At 41.4% G+C, this 17885-nt stretch overlaps 1 protein-coding gene across 1 annotated transcript in view; it reads right to left on the bottom strand.

Moving 5' to 3' along the window:
* The window catches only part of RP1 (RP1 axonemal microtubule associated), a 158319-nt gene that overhangs the window by 110191 nt on the left and 30243 nt on the right, over positions 1-17885 (bottom strand). Inside the window, 7 exon segments of the mRNA XM_068166706.1 lie at positions 2199-2350; positions 2610-2742; positions 5467-5556; positions 10120-10322; positions 14740-14871; positions 16228-16405; positions 17467-17679. Coding sequence (XP_068022807.1) covers positions 2199-2350; positions 2610-2742; positions 5467-5556; positions 10120-10322; positions 14740-14871; positions 16228-16405; positions 17467-17679 — 1101 coding nt within the window.

Here is a 17885-nt window from a genome sequence, read left to right as displayed (position 1 = left end):
GAGAAAGTTCTTCCCAGAGAGAGTTGTTAGCCATTGGAATGTGCTGCCCAGGGAGGTGGTGGAGTCACCATCCCTGGAGGTGTTCAAAACAAGATTGGATGTGGCACTTGGTGCCATGGTTTAGTGGTCATGAGGTCTGTGGTGACAGGTTGGACTTGATGATCCCTGAGGTCTTTTACAACCTCCTTGATTCTATGATCTTTTTCTCTTTTTGGTCTGACCTCCTCTATTAATGTTTTATTCTGCTGGAAGAGATAGAAACTTTACATGCAGCTTTCCCCTTGTTCCTCATTTAGGCTTGAGCTTACAGCGGCCAAGTTTATCATCACACGAGCACGAAGCTGATCAGGTGAAAGGTTCAGCTTGGTGATTCTCTGCCACAGTGAAAAGCATAAAGCTTCCTCTCTGTAAATGTAACAGTCTAGGCCACACTTCAAAATAAAAAGGAAAATAATGAAGGAAAAGATTACACTGGAAAATTCATATCTGTAAATTTCTCAGTCTTTAGTAAACGGCAGAGTTGAGGCTGCCTGTGCAACTTTAGTTCTCCCTTGTGCCTATATATATGATCGTTCTGTAATATATAATCATAAGCTATTCTCTCTGAAGCATCCCTGCCTCAAAGCATGCACAGGCAGGACTGCAGCTTTTAAATACTTCTTTTTATCTTCATTATCTAGATGACTCTCTGCATTATTTACCCCAGCCACCCAAACAGTTCAGTGAAGCACAACTGATTTCCCCAGTGACTTCACTTTTGCACTTTGCCCATAATATCCCAGTTTGCTGCAAATGCTGAAATCTATTTCCTCAAAGGCCATCTGAGTAATATTTCATTTTACCTAGACAGACATTATTGCCAAAAGCTGCCAGGAAAGTAGTCTTGGGTGCTCAGCTGAGAAACAGAGGGGTTAATTTATTGGTACATTTAGCATTTCGAAGAGCTTACTGCTATGAACAGAGCAGAATTCTCTTCAAACAAACCTCAGCTACAGCTGTGGCTGCTCAAAAAAAGTTGAGCTGGTTATGCAGCAAACCAGAAGCCGTCAAAATGTGATCACTCAGGGCGACTTTTCCTTAAGTGATTTGCCCAATACCACGGAGCATATCAGTACCAGGATTAAATGACCTTGTTCAAGCCAGCACTGCAGCATAAAATCACAGCCCCCCAGGTCCTGCTCTGCTGCACCATGCAATCCACTGTCTGGTTCACCCATTTCCATAACAAAGTGCACTTTGAGCCACCCCCCTTCAGCCCCTGTATAAATAATAAGCTGAGCTTACTATCAGCCTGGCTAGAATAATTCCCCCCAGAATACACCACTTAAAATCTGAATTTCAATTGCAATAGACCTTTATATCTAATACATTAGTAATGGCATTATATATAGTTTAAAACAAAAAATAGCACAAATACCTCTAAAGTTTCCCAGTGGGTTATTTTTATCTCTCTAATACATTAGTATTTGTATTCTATATATTAGAAAGACATATAAATACCTCTAAAATGTCCCAGTGGGTTATTTTTATACTTAGCATTTCAGATACTGCTTTTAATTTTGTCATTAGGAAGTGTAATTAAATAATGCAATGTAATTCCACTACCAGCTCAATGCCAAGTTTTAGACACACAAAATGCTAATCAACAGCTCACAAAAGAAGAAATAGGCTTAATAGGAGGTCATAAGGGGGCTAGTGGCAGACCTGGGATTAAATTCAATAGTTCCTCAAATTCATCCCTGCAGTGCTGCAGAAAATGAGGATGGTGTACATTTTACTTATGGAGGAGATCAGAGGTAATTGAAAGAAGATTTTAATTAATTCTGGCATGCTTTAGTCACAATATTATACTATCCTACATTTAAAGAAGTACATAATGAAGAGTCCTACTAAGATCTGAAATCATGGAAGGATTTCTGTGCAGACCTTTGGAATCAGCTGTACTCATTAAGCCTTGCCAGGGTCTGTTTTATATTCACAGGCAGCTCTTCTCATCCTGGGGAAGGTTCTTCCCATCCTTTCCCTTCCCCTTTTCCTACCTGCATTTTCATTCTTGATTAGTATAAAATCATTTCCCAGAGTTCTTAAAAATTATCTTTTCTAGATCTCTGTGATTGTTTTTATTAGGAGCCTGTTAAGAGCAGCTAAAATTCCTTAGTTTTATTTACATGGCTAAGCAAGTTGATTTTAAAACTTACCATTCCTCTCTGAAATGCCACTGGTGTACCAGATTGATGCAGAAGCCTTAGCCCAGAGTCTCCTCTTTCCCCATAGATACACAGATGAACTGCAGCATCTGTACCAGCTTGCTCCATGTCACCGGTGTAGACATAAACCTGGTATGAAACAACTTCCAAAACCAGCCAAAAGAAGAAAACACATATCTATAATCAGAATCATTTTGCTCACCACTCTAGCTTAATGGCAACAAGGCCAGTAAAATTGATTTGCAATTCCCTTGCTGGAACGCATTCCCCACCAACCAGACTATCTGCTTTGAGATCACCAAGACCACGCTTAGGAAGAGAGAACAGATGGAATACAACTCAGAAGGCATTAGTACTGAAAACCAGGAAGCTGATACATGCATAACTGCAGTCCACACATACTTGGGTAGACAGGTTTGCCAGCTTGCAATACTGGAAGTTCACAGATGAAATCTCTATCCCCACGGTGCCTTGACAGCCATGTGTTCGTCGGAAAACCCAGGGTTTTCTTGCTCTTCAGATGCTGCAGTGTCACCTAGAGATGAAGAAATTCCATCTGTGACTTCAGTCCACTCTTACCAGTGCTTTGCTTCTCAACAGCCAAACAGATATTTCTACATCTTCTGCCTCAGGAAGCACAATCAGTAAACACAATGAACAAAACTGCGCAGTGTGAACGCGTTTTCATTTCGGCCACTGCTTTGCAACTTGACTCCTCACCAGGGAGGGTCTCTATTCAGATTCATGGCATTGCAGCTGAAACTGCAAGGCTCTGCTCTTTGAATATGCCTTGACTTGAAAATTATCTTATCCTTGGGACAAACACCTCTGTAATTGAATTTTCACTTTTTGCCACAAGGAAAGTCACCGTTTCCAATTCCTGCCAGGGAACTGCCTGTGTGTAACGCTGTCTGGAGGAGCCTAGACTGACAGCTCTCTGGTGAGTGAGGTCAGGTAAGACAGAGCTTTTGGAAAGTGTGACAAGATTGGCACATTTTTATATGAAATTGGAAACAGGATGAAAATCATCATCTATATCCTTCTCAATCTGGCAAGGAGATAATATGCTGAAATGTTAAATCAGCTTGTATTATATTTGGCTCTTCTACAGCAGAACAAAAGAGGACCTGGATACCTGCACCCTCTATTTATTCTTTTTGAAGATGGAATTAAAATCCCTAGGTTATTTGCCACTGTGCCTCGTGTACAAACCTTACTTGCTTCCTACAGCTAAAGCAGGCTTTCCTCTCTTTTATGGGAGCAGTTTTTCTTGGTCTTGAATTATAACAATGCTCACTGCAGGTTTTTTTCCACAGACCTTTACTAGCAAAAGGAAAACAGTGCCAAAACCATTTCTTTCTGCAGTTGTGTTTTGAATGTGCACAAGTTTTGCATACAAAATGATGAAAATAAGGGTTCAAGTGTAAATGTGAGCACTTAGGAAATCAGGACAATAGGTGTCTTTATCTCACTTTTGCAATAAAATACTATTTTAGGTAAAATAAACACTCCTTTTAAAGAATGCCAAAGCATGGATTTAACCTAACACACAACACTTCTGCAGCAGAGAGCCTCAATCTCTAATGTTTATTGGCAGAGCTCCCCCTGCTGATACGGAACAATCACAAATATTAACTCTTTTGTCAGGGAAAAGAAACACCCCCCACAGCCTTCAACTTGATTTATTGCTTTGTGTGAAAAGAAATAGCTGAAATCTCAGGGTTACCCTCTGAAATTTGGACCAATGTGGTGAAAAAAATATATAAATATGTAAGAATATCTCTATTTATTTATAAGCACCAGGATGGAAAGTATGATTCTTCCTGCAACTGAAAGATTTAGACTCACTTTCAGTTTGGTAGATATACAGCTAAGGTCTTTGGTTTAATATCAACATGGTATCATAGAATCAGTCAGGGTTGGAGGGACCACAAGGATCATCTAGTTCCCACCCCCCTGCCATGGGCAGGGACACCTCACACTAGATCAGGCTGGCCAGAGCCTCATCCAGCCTGGTCTTAAACACCTCCAGGGATGGAGCCTCAACCACCTCCCTGGACAACACATTCCAGGGTTTCAGCACTCTCATGGTGAAGAACCTCCTCCTCACATCCAGCCTGAATCTCCCCACCTCCAGCTTCATTCCATTGCCCCTAGTCCTATCACTACCTGATATCCTGAGAAGTCCTTCCCCAGCCTTCTTGTAGGCCCCCTTCAGATACTGGAAGGCCACAATAAGGTCACCTTGAAGCCTTCTCTTCTCCAGACTGAACAGCCCCATCTGTTGTTACTGTGTCATTCTGGTTGTCTAAATGAGGATTTTTAATATTAAAGGCTGAAGGAGAAGCTTGTGTGCTTTACAGATCCAAGCTCAGAAACAGAGAACAAATACTTAGGTCCAATTCTGAAATAAATCTTATGGGGGCGGTGGTGTCAGTATTAGCAAGAATTCAGTATTAATTTTGTTTCATGCATATGAGGAAAAACAGAATTAAAACAGAAGCAGAAAAGCAAAATTCAAGACTGATTGGCCATTGGAATGTGCTGCCCAGGGAGGTGGTGGAGTCATGATCACTGGAGGTGTTTAGGAAGAGCCTGGATGGGGCACTTGGTGCCATGGTTTAGTTGATTAGGTGGTGTTGGGTGATAGGTTGGACTCGATGATATCAAAGGTCTTTTCCAACCTATTCTATTCTATTCTATTCTATTCTATTCCAACTGAGAATAAAAAAACCAAACCCACCCAGCAGCTTCTTTTTCCCTGAGAATGGTGATTGTGAGCTATGTTTGGGCCATCTGGGATTAGCCTGCTCTTAAGCAAAGTGTTCCTTCTTCGCACGAGATAGTTGTTGCTCCATCATTTTCACTTTCTCAGAGCTGGAATTTATGGCTAGAATCTCTCTAACACACACACACTGAAGAGTACAGGTGAGCTTTCAGAAAGCAAAAATTGATACAACCCACCAATACACTAAAATGGTTATTTAGCAACCACAGGAATTAGGAATAGCTGCAAAATAGTGTTCCCTATTTCCAGCTCTCAGGAGGTGGGCTGTATTAGTGCTTTGATCATCTTTAAAGCAACCCAAGAAGACAAAGCAACAGCATACCCCAATCAGCATTTATTTATTTATTTCCCTATTTGCTTTATTTATTTATGAGGCTGTGGCTCCATGAGAAGATGGGCTTTTAGTTCATTAAAACAAGCAAACAAACAGAAAGAGCAGCAAAAAAAAAGGTCACCACTCCAAAATCTCACCCTCTCCAAGTTCCACTCTGATCGTTCATTCAGCAATCCATCAAGTTCAAGTCTTATCTTGTAGATGCTCCCAATGCTGCTTATTTTCACCTGAATAAAGCCAGAACAATACAACATATAACCAGCCAAAAACATTTCTATCTTGTACTTTAAACCTGTACAGTAGAGGCTGCATGCTGATGAAGTAAGGGCCATGCCTTGCACACTAACATTATATTCAATTCATGATTAAAAGACATTTATTTCAGTCTCAGTCTCCCACACACACAGATGGAGCAGCATCCTAATGGCAAGCACAGGTCTGTGAATTCCATCATTAAAACTGTCACAGACTTCAGGATATCTTAGGGGGGAAAAGAAAAGGACAAAAAAAAATACAAATAAAACTAAAAATAAAACTAAAAATAAAACAAGAAAAGCCCCAAACCAAAATAAAACAAAAAGAAGGAAGGAGGTTGACTTGCTGGAAGGTGTCCAGAGAAGGGCAACAAAGCTGGGGAGGGGTTTGGAACACAAGCCCTACGAGGAGAGGCTGAGGGAGCTGGGGCTGCTTAGCCTGGAGAAGTGGAGGCTCAGGGGAGACCTTATTGCTCTCTACAACTACCTGAGGGGAGGCTGTCGACAGGCAGAGGTTGGTCTCTTCTCCCAGGCAACCAGCACCAGAACAAGAGGACACAGGCTCAAGCTGCACCAGGGGAGGTTTAGGCTGGAGGTTAGGAAGAAATTCTACACAGAGAGAGTGATTGCCCATTGGAATGTGCTGCCCAGGGAGGTGGTGGAGACACCATCACTGGAGACTTGATAAGGTGCTTGGTTGCATGGGTTAGTTGATTAGGTGGTGTTGGATGATAGGTTGGACGTGATGATCTTGAAGATCTTCCAACCTGGTCTATTCTATTCTATTCTATTCTGTTCTAAAAACCAACAAACCGACAACAGAAAAACAAACCCAGAAGTACCACCAACAAAAAACAAACCATCCCACAACAGCAACAAAAACGCCCAAACCCCAAAAGAGACAACAACAACAGTATAAAACCCTTATAACTCACAAAAAAAAACCCAAAACCTCAACCCCCAACGACCAAACATTTCCCTTTCTGTAGTTTAATCACTTATGAAATAACTGAAAAATCCAGTTCTCCTTTATGCACATTTTGCCTTTCAATTTGGGGTTCATCTCTGGGAAAAAATCCAGCCACCTCACAAGTGAGGAGGGGAAAAAAAATAGACATAAAAATGCATCTTTATCTTTGCAATTGGTTCCAGATTCCTCTGAGGCACTGCAGTGTCTGAGCATGCAGGAGCAGCATCCAGCATTTGATTAGCAGATTTAGGATTACAGGATCCAGAAAAGAGACAGCTTCTGTTTTGGCTAAGCAGATTTCTGCCTGAGCCTCAATTTGATTAGCTTATAGCTTAGTGATCTCTCAGTGCCTGCCAGGGAAATGACTTGGCAGATATTTACAGAATACAGAATGAACCAGGTTGGAAAAGACCTTCAAGATCACAGTACCACAGTATCACCAAGGTTGGAATAGACCTCAAGGATCATCGAGTCCAACCTTTCACCCAACACCATGTAAGCAACTAAACCATGGCACCAAGTGCCTCATCCAGGCTCTTTTTAAACACTTCCCATGATGGTGACTCCACCACCTCCCTGGGCAGCACATTCCAATGGCCAATCTCTCTTTCTGTGAAGAATTTCTTCCTATCATCCAGCCTAAACCTCCCCTGGCGCAGCTTGAGACTGTGTCCACTCCTGTCACTGGTTGCCTGGGAGAAGAGACCAACCCCCACCCTTTTGAACTCCTCATAGTCAGAAAGGTTAAAAACAGAACAACACAAAACAACAATTGATGACAGCCATTCATGAAAGAAAAGTGGAATACAAGATTAAATCAACTAAAGCACAGAACATAAATCTTACATAACTCAGCACAGCAACATGACCAGAAAATCTAGGATGTCAATATGAAGGGCATAAAACTTTTGGAGACCTTAAGGATTAAGATCTCAAAAGTAGGATAGGATAGGATAGGATAGGATAGGATAGGATAGGATAGGATAGGATAGGATAGGATAGGATAGGATAGGATAGGATAGGATAGGATAGGATAGGATAGGATAGGATAGGATAGGATAGGATAGGATAGGATAGCACAATACAATAAAAATAAACCAGGTTGGAAGAGACCTTCAAGATCATCGTGTCCAACCCATCAACCAATCCAACCCACCTAAACAACCTTTGAGTACATATCCCCCACCAAAGCAGGATCACCTAGGGCAGATCACACAGGAACACATCCCGGCAGGTCCTAATGAGACTCCACAACCGTTCCAGTCTGTTTCAGTGCTCTGTCACCCTCACCATAAAGAAGTTTTGCCTCATGATGAGCTGTGCTCCAGGTTGTGACCCTTGTCCTATCGCAGGGCACCACTGAAAGGAGCCTGGCCCCTTCATCCTGACACCCACCCTTCAGATATTTGTAAAAAATCAAGATCCCCTCTCAGTCATCTCCAGACTAAACAGCTTCAGGTCTCTCTCTTAGGATGTTCCCTCATAAGACATCTGCAAAACTTTGAAAAGCATTGATACTATCTGATCCTGATTCTGACTGTGCTTTGCATTCATTTGCACCTTCAGGCATTGTATTAGTCCTGGCCCAAGTCAGCTGATTAATTTACAAAACAAGATGTGTTATCTTCTGTTCCAGAAAACAGCAGCAAAACCATATCAAGTTCAAAGGTATAAATGATAAATAGACGTAAATTGTTTCAAGCCTTGTGTTCCTCTCCTCATTTCAAGACTTGTGCTGCTCAAAAAAAGGACAGCACAGAGTCTAAGGGGTGGGGAGAAGAAACAGCTCTTACTCATAGGCTTTTTCCTTTATCTACTGCAGACTAAAGAGCAAAAAGCACTTTGGTGACATTTGTTGTTTCATGGCTGGAAGCAACAGTGTCAGCATGACGTGAAGAATCACAGCAGTAGCCCCAGGTGCCAAGGCAAAGATTCTGCTCTCACAAGATCAATATCCACAGCACACAGCCATAATGGACAATATCCATTTTAGAGAAGAAAAACTGGCCCATCTCTTTAAGAATGTATGGATTAACATTGCAAACATGCCATTACCCAATGTGGCTTATAAATTATTTGCTAATTAGGAGATTTCCCCCTGGGTCACAATATGGAGCCTAACTGCTTAGAAATGAACACTACATTGAGTGATCTTCCTGCCTATGCCCCATTCAAAGGCAGTATTATCATTAATATTATTGACAGTAACAATTTGGTGTGCCAATATTGTGTTAGAAGAGTTGATGAGTGCAGGGAGGTGGGGGGGAATGAAAACTGCACCTAATGTGAAAAATAACTTCAGTTAGCTGAAGATAACTGTTGGCATCACCTCCCAAGGGAAGCAGTGGATTCCCATACACTGGACAGTTCTAAGACTCAACTTGACAGGGTGCTGGGCCACCTCATTCCAACTATAGTATTACCTAGATAGGTTGGATCATATGAGGGCTCTTCTCCCAGGCAATCAGCACCAGAACAAGAGGACAGAGCCTCAAAATGCACTACAGGAAGTTTAAGCTTGAGGTGAGGAGAAAGTTCTCCACAGAGAGAGTTGTTAGCCATTGGAATGTGCTGCCCAGGGAGGTGGTGGAGTCACCATCCCTAGGTCACCATCCCTGGAGGTGTTCAAAACAAGATTGGATGTGGCACTTGGTGCCATGGTTTAGTAATCATGACGTCTTGGGTGACAGGTTGGACTTGATGATCTTTGAGGTCTTTTCCACCCTTATTGATTCTATTCTATGATCCTTGAGGTCCCTTCCAACCTGGCATTCTGTGCACAATGTGTTGTATGCACCTCAGAAAGACACAAGCAAAACCAGAACTTTCAGCCCCTTTGGTATTTTCTTTCACCCTATCCAGGCATAATTTCCTTCTTACAATAGAGGTGGGGTTATTCCTAAATAACAACAAAACTGTCTGTGTTTTCATGACAACATAACTGTAGATGTTATTAGACTCTCTGTAATTCCATAAGTAAAGGTTTCTGGCATTTCAGTTCACATCTGGGAAGAGAGACAATTTTAATCTCTGGCATCTCAGTTATCTATAATATGGCAGCTGAGAAAACAAAATGAACCAGTTCCACAGCGTGCCTCTTATGTTTTCAAAACTGTGTGAAGATTTCACTACTGAAGATCACTAAATGATGGACAAGTTTTACCTCAGACATAGTTTGTTTAAGGGGGGGAGATGCTCAAGGATATGGTATAGTAGTGGCCCTGGTAGACTTAGATAATGGTTGAACTCAATGATCTTAGAGGTCTTTTCCAACCACAGCGATCCTGTTTCTAAACCTCACTTCAACAATTACCTTAAAGACATCAATTTACTCCTGCAGTTATCCCATTTGGGCTACTCTATGCAGGAAGAGTGGCTTAACAGAAAGAGCATTTCCTGTTGCTAACTATATGCACCAAGCTGATTTAATACAGAATTGGTAGAGATTAAATCAAGATTTATTGCATGCAGTAAACACAGGAGAAAAACATTTTTCCTTTTCAGGTGACAGAATAATCTTTGGAAAGGTACACATTAGAATAATGTTCTTAGCCTTCATTAGCTACCTGAAATTCATCCTCCTGCCTGGGAAGAAACAGCTGCTTTCTGTTGTCCTTGCCAAGAGTTATTGGTCCGGCTGCTCCTCTGTCTCCATATATCCAGAGAATGACATTTGCTTCAGTTCCTGCATCTCCTGTCAGCACTGACACTTTCCATTCATCATCTGAAGGAAGGGGACACTCACCACCTTGGGGATTTCTCATTTCCACTGAAATACAGAACATTAGTGGGAGATGAAAATCGACATGAAACTGCCAGTCGCTGTTGTACCGCAGCACATAAGGAGCCCATAACAGAGAGGGGATTGTATTTTTTCATGGCAAGTGAGATAGCCTGAAAAGATGGATTTATGTGTCTTGTCTAGACCAGAAGTGTACTGATTAGTTGAACTATAAGAGTCAGTAGGAAGTGAAGAAGTCTCTCTCACGAGTGCTATCATCATATTATTCTTCATCCACATTCTGGTGCAGAGTAAGGACGCCTTGGTGCAGAACTGTGGCCATTCAATCAACACTTCTGCTCACTTAAGCCTGGTATTTAGAAAGTTATGGAACTACTTGCAGTAATTCCTCTAGTGTCTTACGTTGGGACATTATTAGCAGAATCACATCACAGAATCACAGGGGATGGAAGGGATCTCAAAAGATTATCCAGTCCATTCCCCCTGCCAGGGCAGGATCACCTAGAGTAGGTCACAGAGGAATGCATCCAGGCACGTTTGGAATGCCTCCAGAGAAGGAGACTCCACAACTTCTCTGAGTAGCCTCTTTCAGCATTTTGTCACTCTCACAGTGAAAAAGTTTTTCCTTATGTTCACATCTGAGAACAGAGACAGTTTTAATTTCAAATGAAAACAACATATAGATTATTCAGCATACTAACTAAATGCAATAAAAGACTCCAAGAGCACAATGCATCCTTACCCAACCATACTCACATAGGCAGTGCCAGCATTTGCATGAAAGAGACAATGGCAGCACAATGCCACTTTATGAATGAGCCTCACAGCTTTCATGGCCCAACAGATATAGTTTTGGAAAACAATTTCACTTCAGAATAGCATCTAGTGATCTTTCATTAACCCTTACAAGAAAACAGCGTGTGTATATATACATATACACACATATACACTCTACAACTCTCTACAACTGCCTGAAGGGAGGTTGTAGCCAGGTCGGGGTTGGTCTCTTCTCCCAGGCAACCAGCACCAGAACAAGAGGACACAGTCTCAAGCTGTGCCAGGGGAAGTTTAGGCTTGAAGTGAGGAGAAAGTTCTTCACAGAGAGAGTTGTTAGCCATTGGAATGTGCTGCCCAGGGAGGTGGTGGAGTCACTGTCCCTGGAGGTGTTCAAGAGGGGATTGGATGTGGCATTCGAAGCCATGATTTAGTTATTCATGAGGTGTTGGGTGATAGGTTGGGCTTGATGATCTCTGAGGTTTTTTCCACCCTTATTGATTCTATTCTATTATTTAATTAATATTTAATATTGTTTAATTGGTTCATATTCTGTTATTTCTTTAATTACTATACTTTAACATTAATAAACATTTAATTTATATCTGTAAAAATGTAAATACTAATGAATATACACATAAAGAAGTCAAATGGCACTTCTATACATGAGATATGAAAAACAATAGACTTTTGGGGGGTGAAAGGATTTCATTTTGAGTATATTAAACAAGTGGAGTTTGCAAACATCAGAGATCAGGGATATGGCTTTTCACTAATGAGACCACTCCTCGTGAAGTCCACTCCAAAAGAGGGAGTGCTTGTCCCCAAGAATTTATAATCAGTTCTGATTCAAGAGGCAGATATAAAGCCTAGACTGGAAGAGATGAACCAACACTCTATGCACTGTGTCCTGTGAGGGGTTGCCCAAGTGCTCTTTGTGAGGCCTTTTCATGAGACTGCAAAGAGATGTTTTAATATGCTACCCATAATGAATATCATCTGTGCTGCAGATTAATTTGCTTTTGTATCCCCCAGCTCATTCTTCATCCATTAAGCAGCTTTCTGTGAACCAAGCTTTTGGAGGCCAGAGGCTCCAAACACAGAATGGAATTCACATACTGTTTTGCAGAATTCATAAGTAGCCACTGATACAGATTTGTTGCAGAGCTCCCAGCACATCACCAGGCATGTTCCTGCTGCACTAAATACCTTACTATCAGAGGCCTTTGCTTTCTTTTTGTTTGATGAAAGTACTACATTGGTTTCTCTGGGATGGAATTTTTCTCTTCACTTATTAAACTGCCTTTACCTCCAAGGGGAAAAAAAAACCAACCACCACCACACAGAATCACCAAGGCTGGAAGAGACCTCAAAGATCATCAAGTCCAACCTGTCACCACAGACCTCATGACTAAACCATGGCACCAAGTGCTACGTCCAATCCCGTCTTGAACACCTCCAGGGATGGTGACTCCACCACCTCCCTGGGCAGCACATTCCAATGGCTAACAACTTTCTCACTGAAGAACTTTTTCCTCACCTTGAGTCTAAACTTCCCTTGGTGCAGCTTGACACTGTGTCCTCTTGTTCTGGTGCTGGCTGCCGGGGAGAAGAGACCAACCCTCTCCTGGCTACAACCTCCCTTCAGGTAGTTGTAGACGGCAATAAGGTCTGCCCTGAGCCTCCTCTTCTCCAGGCTAAACAACCGCAGCACCTGAACTAGAGGACACAGTCTCAAGATGCACCAGGGGAAGTTTAGGCTCAAGGTGAGGAGAAGTTCTTCCCAGAAAGAGTAATTGGCCATTGGAATGTGCTGCCCAGGGAGGTGGAGGAGTCACTATCCCTAGAGGTGTTCAAAATAAGATTGGATGTGGCACTTGAAGCCATGGTTTAGTCATGAGCTGTTGGGTGATAAATTGGACTTGATGATCTCGGAGGTCTTTTCCAACCTCATTGATTCTATGATTCAATTATTATTTGTAAAAACAACCACCATCACACAGCTACTGGTTAGCAGACAGACATGAACAGAGATGGCCTGGTCAGCCTGAGGGTTAATGCACTCTGGGTCTGGATGCTCGCCATACTGCTGTGTTCTATGCTCAATACAGACATCACCCTCTTTTGACTGTTAACTGAAAAAAGCAAATGAGTACTTCATAAATACCAGTTCAAAAAATTAAGACTCTCCTCCACATGTCCAAAGTGAGCTACCCTTAAAACATTCTGGGTGAAAACATATTGCTGAAAATGAGCATTTTCTTTCAAGGGCAGAGTAACTTTGATACTTCTATTCATTTTGCATAAGCAGAGTCCACACTTTAGAAATGTCAGAAATATATCTTATAAAGTGCTATAGACTCTGTGTAACCAATTTCATGGCAGATATTGCTTCTATAAAAGGATCCTTTGTATCCAGCCCTAAAAACATCCAGCGTCTTTGAAAACAGGTTTGATGGCTTCCTTCATGTTGCCCTGGGTTTCAAATGGAGCATATCCCACCAGCTGCTGACAGCCCCCTACATTTTTGGGAAGGCTTTGTGACACTGTGATACAACATGAAGTCTGATAGATTAGAAATGTAGGGGGTTGTTTTTTTAAGCTAAAAGACAGAACCAACATTGCCAGAAACTATTAACAGTAATTAAATTCAAAGGATCAGTGTGGATTGTTATCAACCAGGATCCTTTGGTTCAACTCAATGTCTTCTAACTCCTTCCTGAGACTTCAAGATCACACCCTGTGAACAATTATGTAATATTTGATGTCTTGTTCACATTGCCAGACTTCTTATGTACATTGAAACAGTGGTCTGAAGATCAAGCTCAAAACCAAACCAGCAACCCACCTGAATTATTTGCTGCATAACCAGCACCAGAACAAGAGGACACACTCTTAAGCTGCACCAGGGGAAGTTTAGGCTGGATGTTAGGAAGGAATTCTTCATAGAAAGAGTTATTTGCCTTTGGAATGTGCTGCCCAGGGAGGTGGTGGAGTCACCATCACTGGAGGTGTTTAGGAAGAGACCTGATGGGGTGCTTGGTGCCATGGTTTAGTTGATTAGTGTTGGACGATAGGTTGGACTTGATGGTCTCAAAGGTCTCTTCCAACCTGGTCTGGTCTGGTCTATTCTATTCTATTCTATTCATGCCTTTGAGACTACCTCCAGCCAACTGAATGTGTCTCCCACAGTGGAAATTCTAATATAACTTTGTCTTTACATCTCCCCTAAGCTAACCTGCTTTTCCATTTTATTTTGTGTGTGTCTATACCTCAGTAGCTTCTATTTATCCCATCTGCTCTTCAAGGTGATGCGACACAGTTCAGGCTGTGCAGACAGCACCCTGATTGCATGGGAATAAAAGAGGCAAAAACAAATGTGATCATCCCACTCTCCTTAAGAGATGTATCATGACCTGTTTTGTTTAGTTCCTTTGTCACATCTTTGTTGGTTACTAAGATGCTGAAGATTCCTGTACAATTTTTGAGCTGGTGAAATCATTGTCCTGACCTTTTATGCAACAGCTGTGGCTAAAGAAGGAAGTGGGTTTGGGCTCCAGTAAAACCCATCTGGTAGCCTGTCACTCCGGAAGCATGATCAGAACATTGTTTTTCTATTCCTACCCGCCTAAACATAGCACTAGAGCTTAGTTTGTGAAGTGCTGCTTACTTGAGGGTGGGAAAACTGAAAGGTTTTCAGATGCTGGCTTCTGGGCTTTTGCTTGTTGAAGCTGAGATTCTTTGAAGCCTTTCTTCTCTTGATTGGGTGCTGCAGATGTTCCCATAGGCTCTTCCCGGCCAACTAAAACAATGGAATGTAAATTCTGTCACTAGGCACAAAGCATTTTTGTGTCTCTTGCTCAAAAGCTTCCCATATGTTCAGTGACAAACACTAATAACAGATCTCACAACTGTTCAACACAGTGGACACTAAAAACCTTTTCTCTGTGCGTTGCACAGCCACCAGCTCCTGTCAGCTTTTATTGTGAGCAGCACGCCACAAAAGAGGGGAGAAATTCTGGCATACCAATCAAAGTCCATTTACTGCTCTGAAAACCTAAGTAACAATTTTACATTGATGTATGAATAAAATGACTTGTTAAAATGTAGGGTGGTATTTTTTTTCCCCCCCTCAAGATAAGCCTCTCCACCCCCCTGATGTTTCCTTTCTTAGGAGAGGGAATGCTGAAATGAAAACTGCTAGAGGCCATTTCTGGTAATACAAAGTGGCAAACAGACAATCTTGGTTGCTTTCATAAAAAAATATTAGCTCCTTTCATCTTCCTTTTACTGAGTAACAAGGATTCAGGAGAACTCAAGCCTGTAATAAAGTAGCATTTAGGTTTTATTTTAAAGGCATCAGTAAGCCCCTGCTCTATTGAGAGCTGCAATTGAAAAACCCTGCTCATCCAAAAAGTAACAAAAGGGAATACTCTCCCCATTTCTACAAGGACACAGTGAGTGCAATACTCTTGTCAAGAAGGGACTGGGTGTCAGGGATGCCATTGCAGGGACTTTCACAATGCTTCTGTATGTCTTGGTGACAACTGGGCCCCTCAGTTTAGAAAAGATGTTGACTTGCTGGAAGGTGTCTAGAGAAGGGCAACAAAGTTGGTGAGGGATTTGGAGCACAGCCCTATGAGGAGAGGCTGAGGGTCTGTGCTATTTTCTAACTGTAAATACCTTTAGAATATTATAAATATTCTCTACTTTGTACATATTCATGGCATTCCATTGCAGTGTGTCGTTTGGGCTTTGCAAATACAGCTTCCAACTGAGTTAGTTAATGTAATGGGAAATTTCAACCCATCACAACTTGCAAAACTTTAATTGTTTGGGGGGTGGGGGGAAGAATCTTCTGCATCTTTTTATGAAAAGAAAGAAATGAAGAAAGAGTAACTAGCAACATAAAAGAAATTAAGTAGGGGCACAATCATCTTTTCACCTTCTTTAAAGTTCCTGAAGCACAACAGAAAAATAGTGTTGGATGATAGGTTGGACTCGATGATCTCAAAGGTCTCTTCCAACCTGGTTAATTCTATCCTATTCTATTCTATAAGAAATGGTGTCAGTTCAGCTTCTACACTTCTGCTTTGAATTGATCATCCAGAGCCACTAATCACTAAAGCAAAGTGTAGAATATTTGGAATGTACATACATTTGATGACCTGGGGGTAGAAAAATCTGTTTCTTTCTCCAGTGTTGACGACTGGCTTAGTCTTGCCATCCGGCAGGAGACCGACATACATCCCTTGATGTCTCACTGATTCCAGGCTTACAGCTCCAGTGTCCAAATCCTTCTTGATTTTAAAGTGACAGTGTTCATCACCTGTGCCCTGGGAAGCAGAAAACCAGAAATTAATGCAACAGAAGTGAAGTCAGCATTTGAGTTGCTGTGTCTAGACAAGTTGGATGTTTCTTGAGACTTTAACATTGCTAATGTCAAATAACATTTCAGATTGTCTTTGGCTTCTTCATAATGTCCTAGATTAATGCACACACACACACACATCTTGGACTTGCTTATTCCTTTGAGAACAGAAATTTGAATAAGTGGAAAACCTGCATAGGAAAGCATTCCAATTTGTTAGGATTTAGGCAAAGTCTAGGATATATCCAACAGAGTCTCCCCACTTAGTCAGCTTACATCTTAATTATTCATTAGTAGGCTTTACCATCAATTTAGACTCAATACCATTTTAAACCCCTCAATATGTTTGTGCTCTGCCACATTGAAAACAATTATATCAGTTCATATCAACAGACAGACACAGGATTAGTAAACATTGAGTTTAATGAGCAAATATTAATGTCTCATTCTCATTTTTGCTCTCAAATGTAAATTTACAATAGTTTAACTCCCAGCAGGTGGGAAATGCTGTAGGGCCAAGCATCAAAATATTTCAGCCACCTCCCAGGCCTAGTTCTTTACTAAATATATAGGCTACTGGTGATGTATTTAAAGAATAAACTCCATGTGGTTAGTTGATGAAGAAATAAATGAATAAGGTTGTTAATTTCAGCAGAACAGAATCATTTACAAGCACTGGGTTGTCAACATCAGTTCAACATCTTCCAAAGTCACTCCAGTGTAACTGTGGTGATTCAACAAAAGCCAGGTTAATGCAACAGAATCTGGACAGAGTCATCAGCAAATTTTTAACCCCACCCACATTTCCAATAGCTTAAAAATATAACCAGATCTTTACAGTCAAGTGTCAAATAGACATGACAGTTCCTCTTGCTGTATTTGGCTGTCTTTCCTCAGATAAACGAAGGAACAGGTCTGGAAAATGTTCAGAGTGCTTCATCTAAACAAGTAAAAAATCCTCTTTGCTACCACTGACAGTTTACTCCAAGTATCTACAGAGGGAAATACAAAACAAGAACTGCTTACTGTTCCATTGCACTGGTCATCTTTGATCTTCAGGTACATTCTTGGGTTTCTCACACTTTCAAACATACAAACTCCTGAGCTGATTTTATGCACCTTCCAGTAGGACTCCTGCTGCTGCTGACCTGCTCCACTGCAGCTCCCATCAGGTCTAAGGGACAGAGCCTGGCAGAAACTTGTGTTGAGCAGAATGATGGCACCATGGTGAAAGACACCCTGCAGATCAGAGAAAAGAAAACCTTTGTGAATTGCACAGATTTTATCCATATTAAACTTTGACATTTATGTTGCTCAGACTGATTTGTCTTAAGCACTTAATGCATTTTCCTGCATAAAATGTAAGTCCCAAGTAATTCAAATGTACCTCCAGCCTTCAAATATTTTCTGCTTTCTGCACAGACACTGACCTGGATAGTGGAAAT

The sequence above is a fragment of the Melanerpes formicivorus genome, unplaced genomic scaffold (assembly GCF_026170545.1).
Source record: "Melanerpes formicivorus ecotype bairdi unplaced genomic scaffold, bMelFor1.0.p_v2 SCAF_105, whole genome shotgun sequence".
Lineage (NCBI taxonomy): Eukaryota > Metazoa > Chordata > Aves > Piciformes > Picidae > Melanerpes > Melanerpes formicivorus.
Note: the sequence above shows the minus strand (reverse complement) of the source record. Positions and strands in the feature narration are given on the sequence as shown.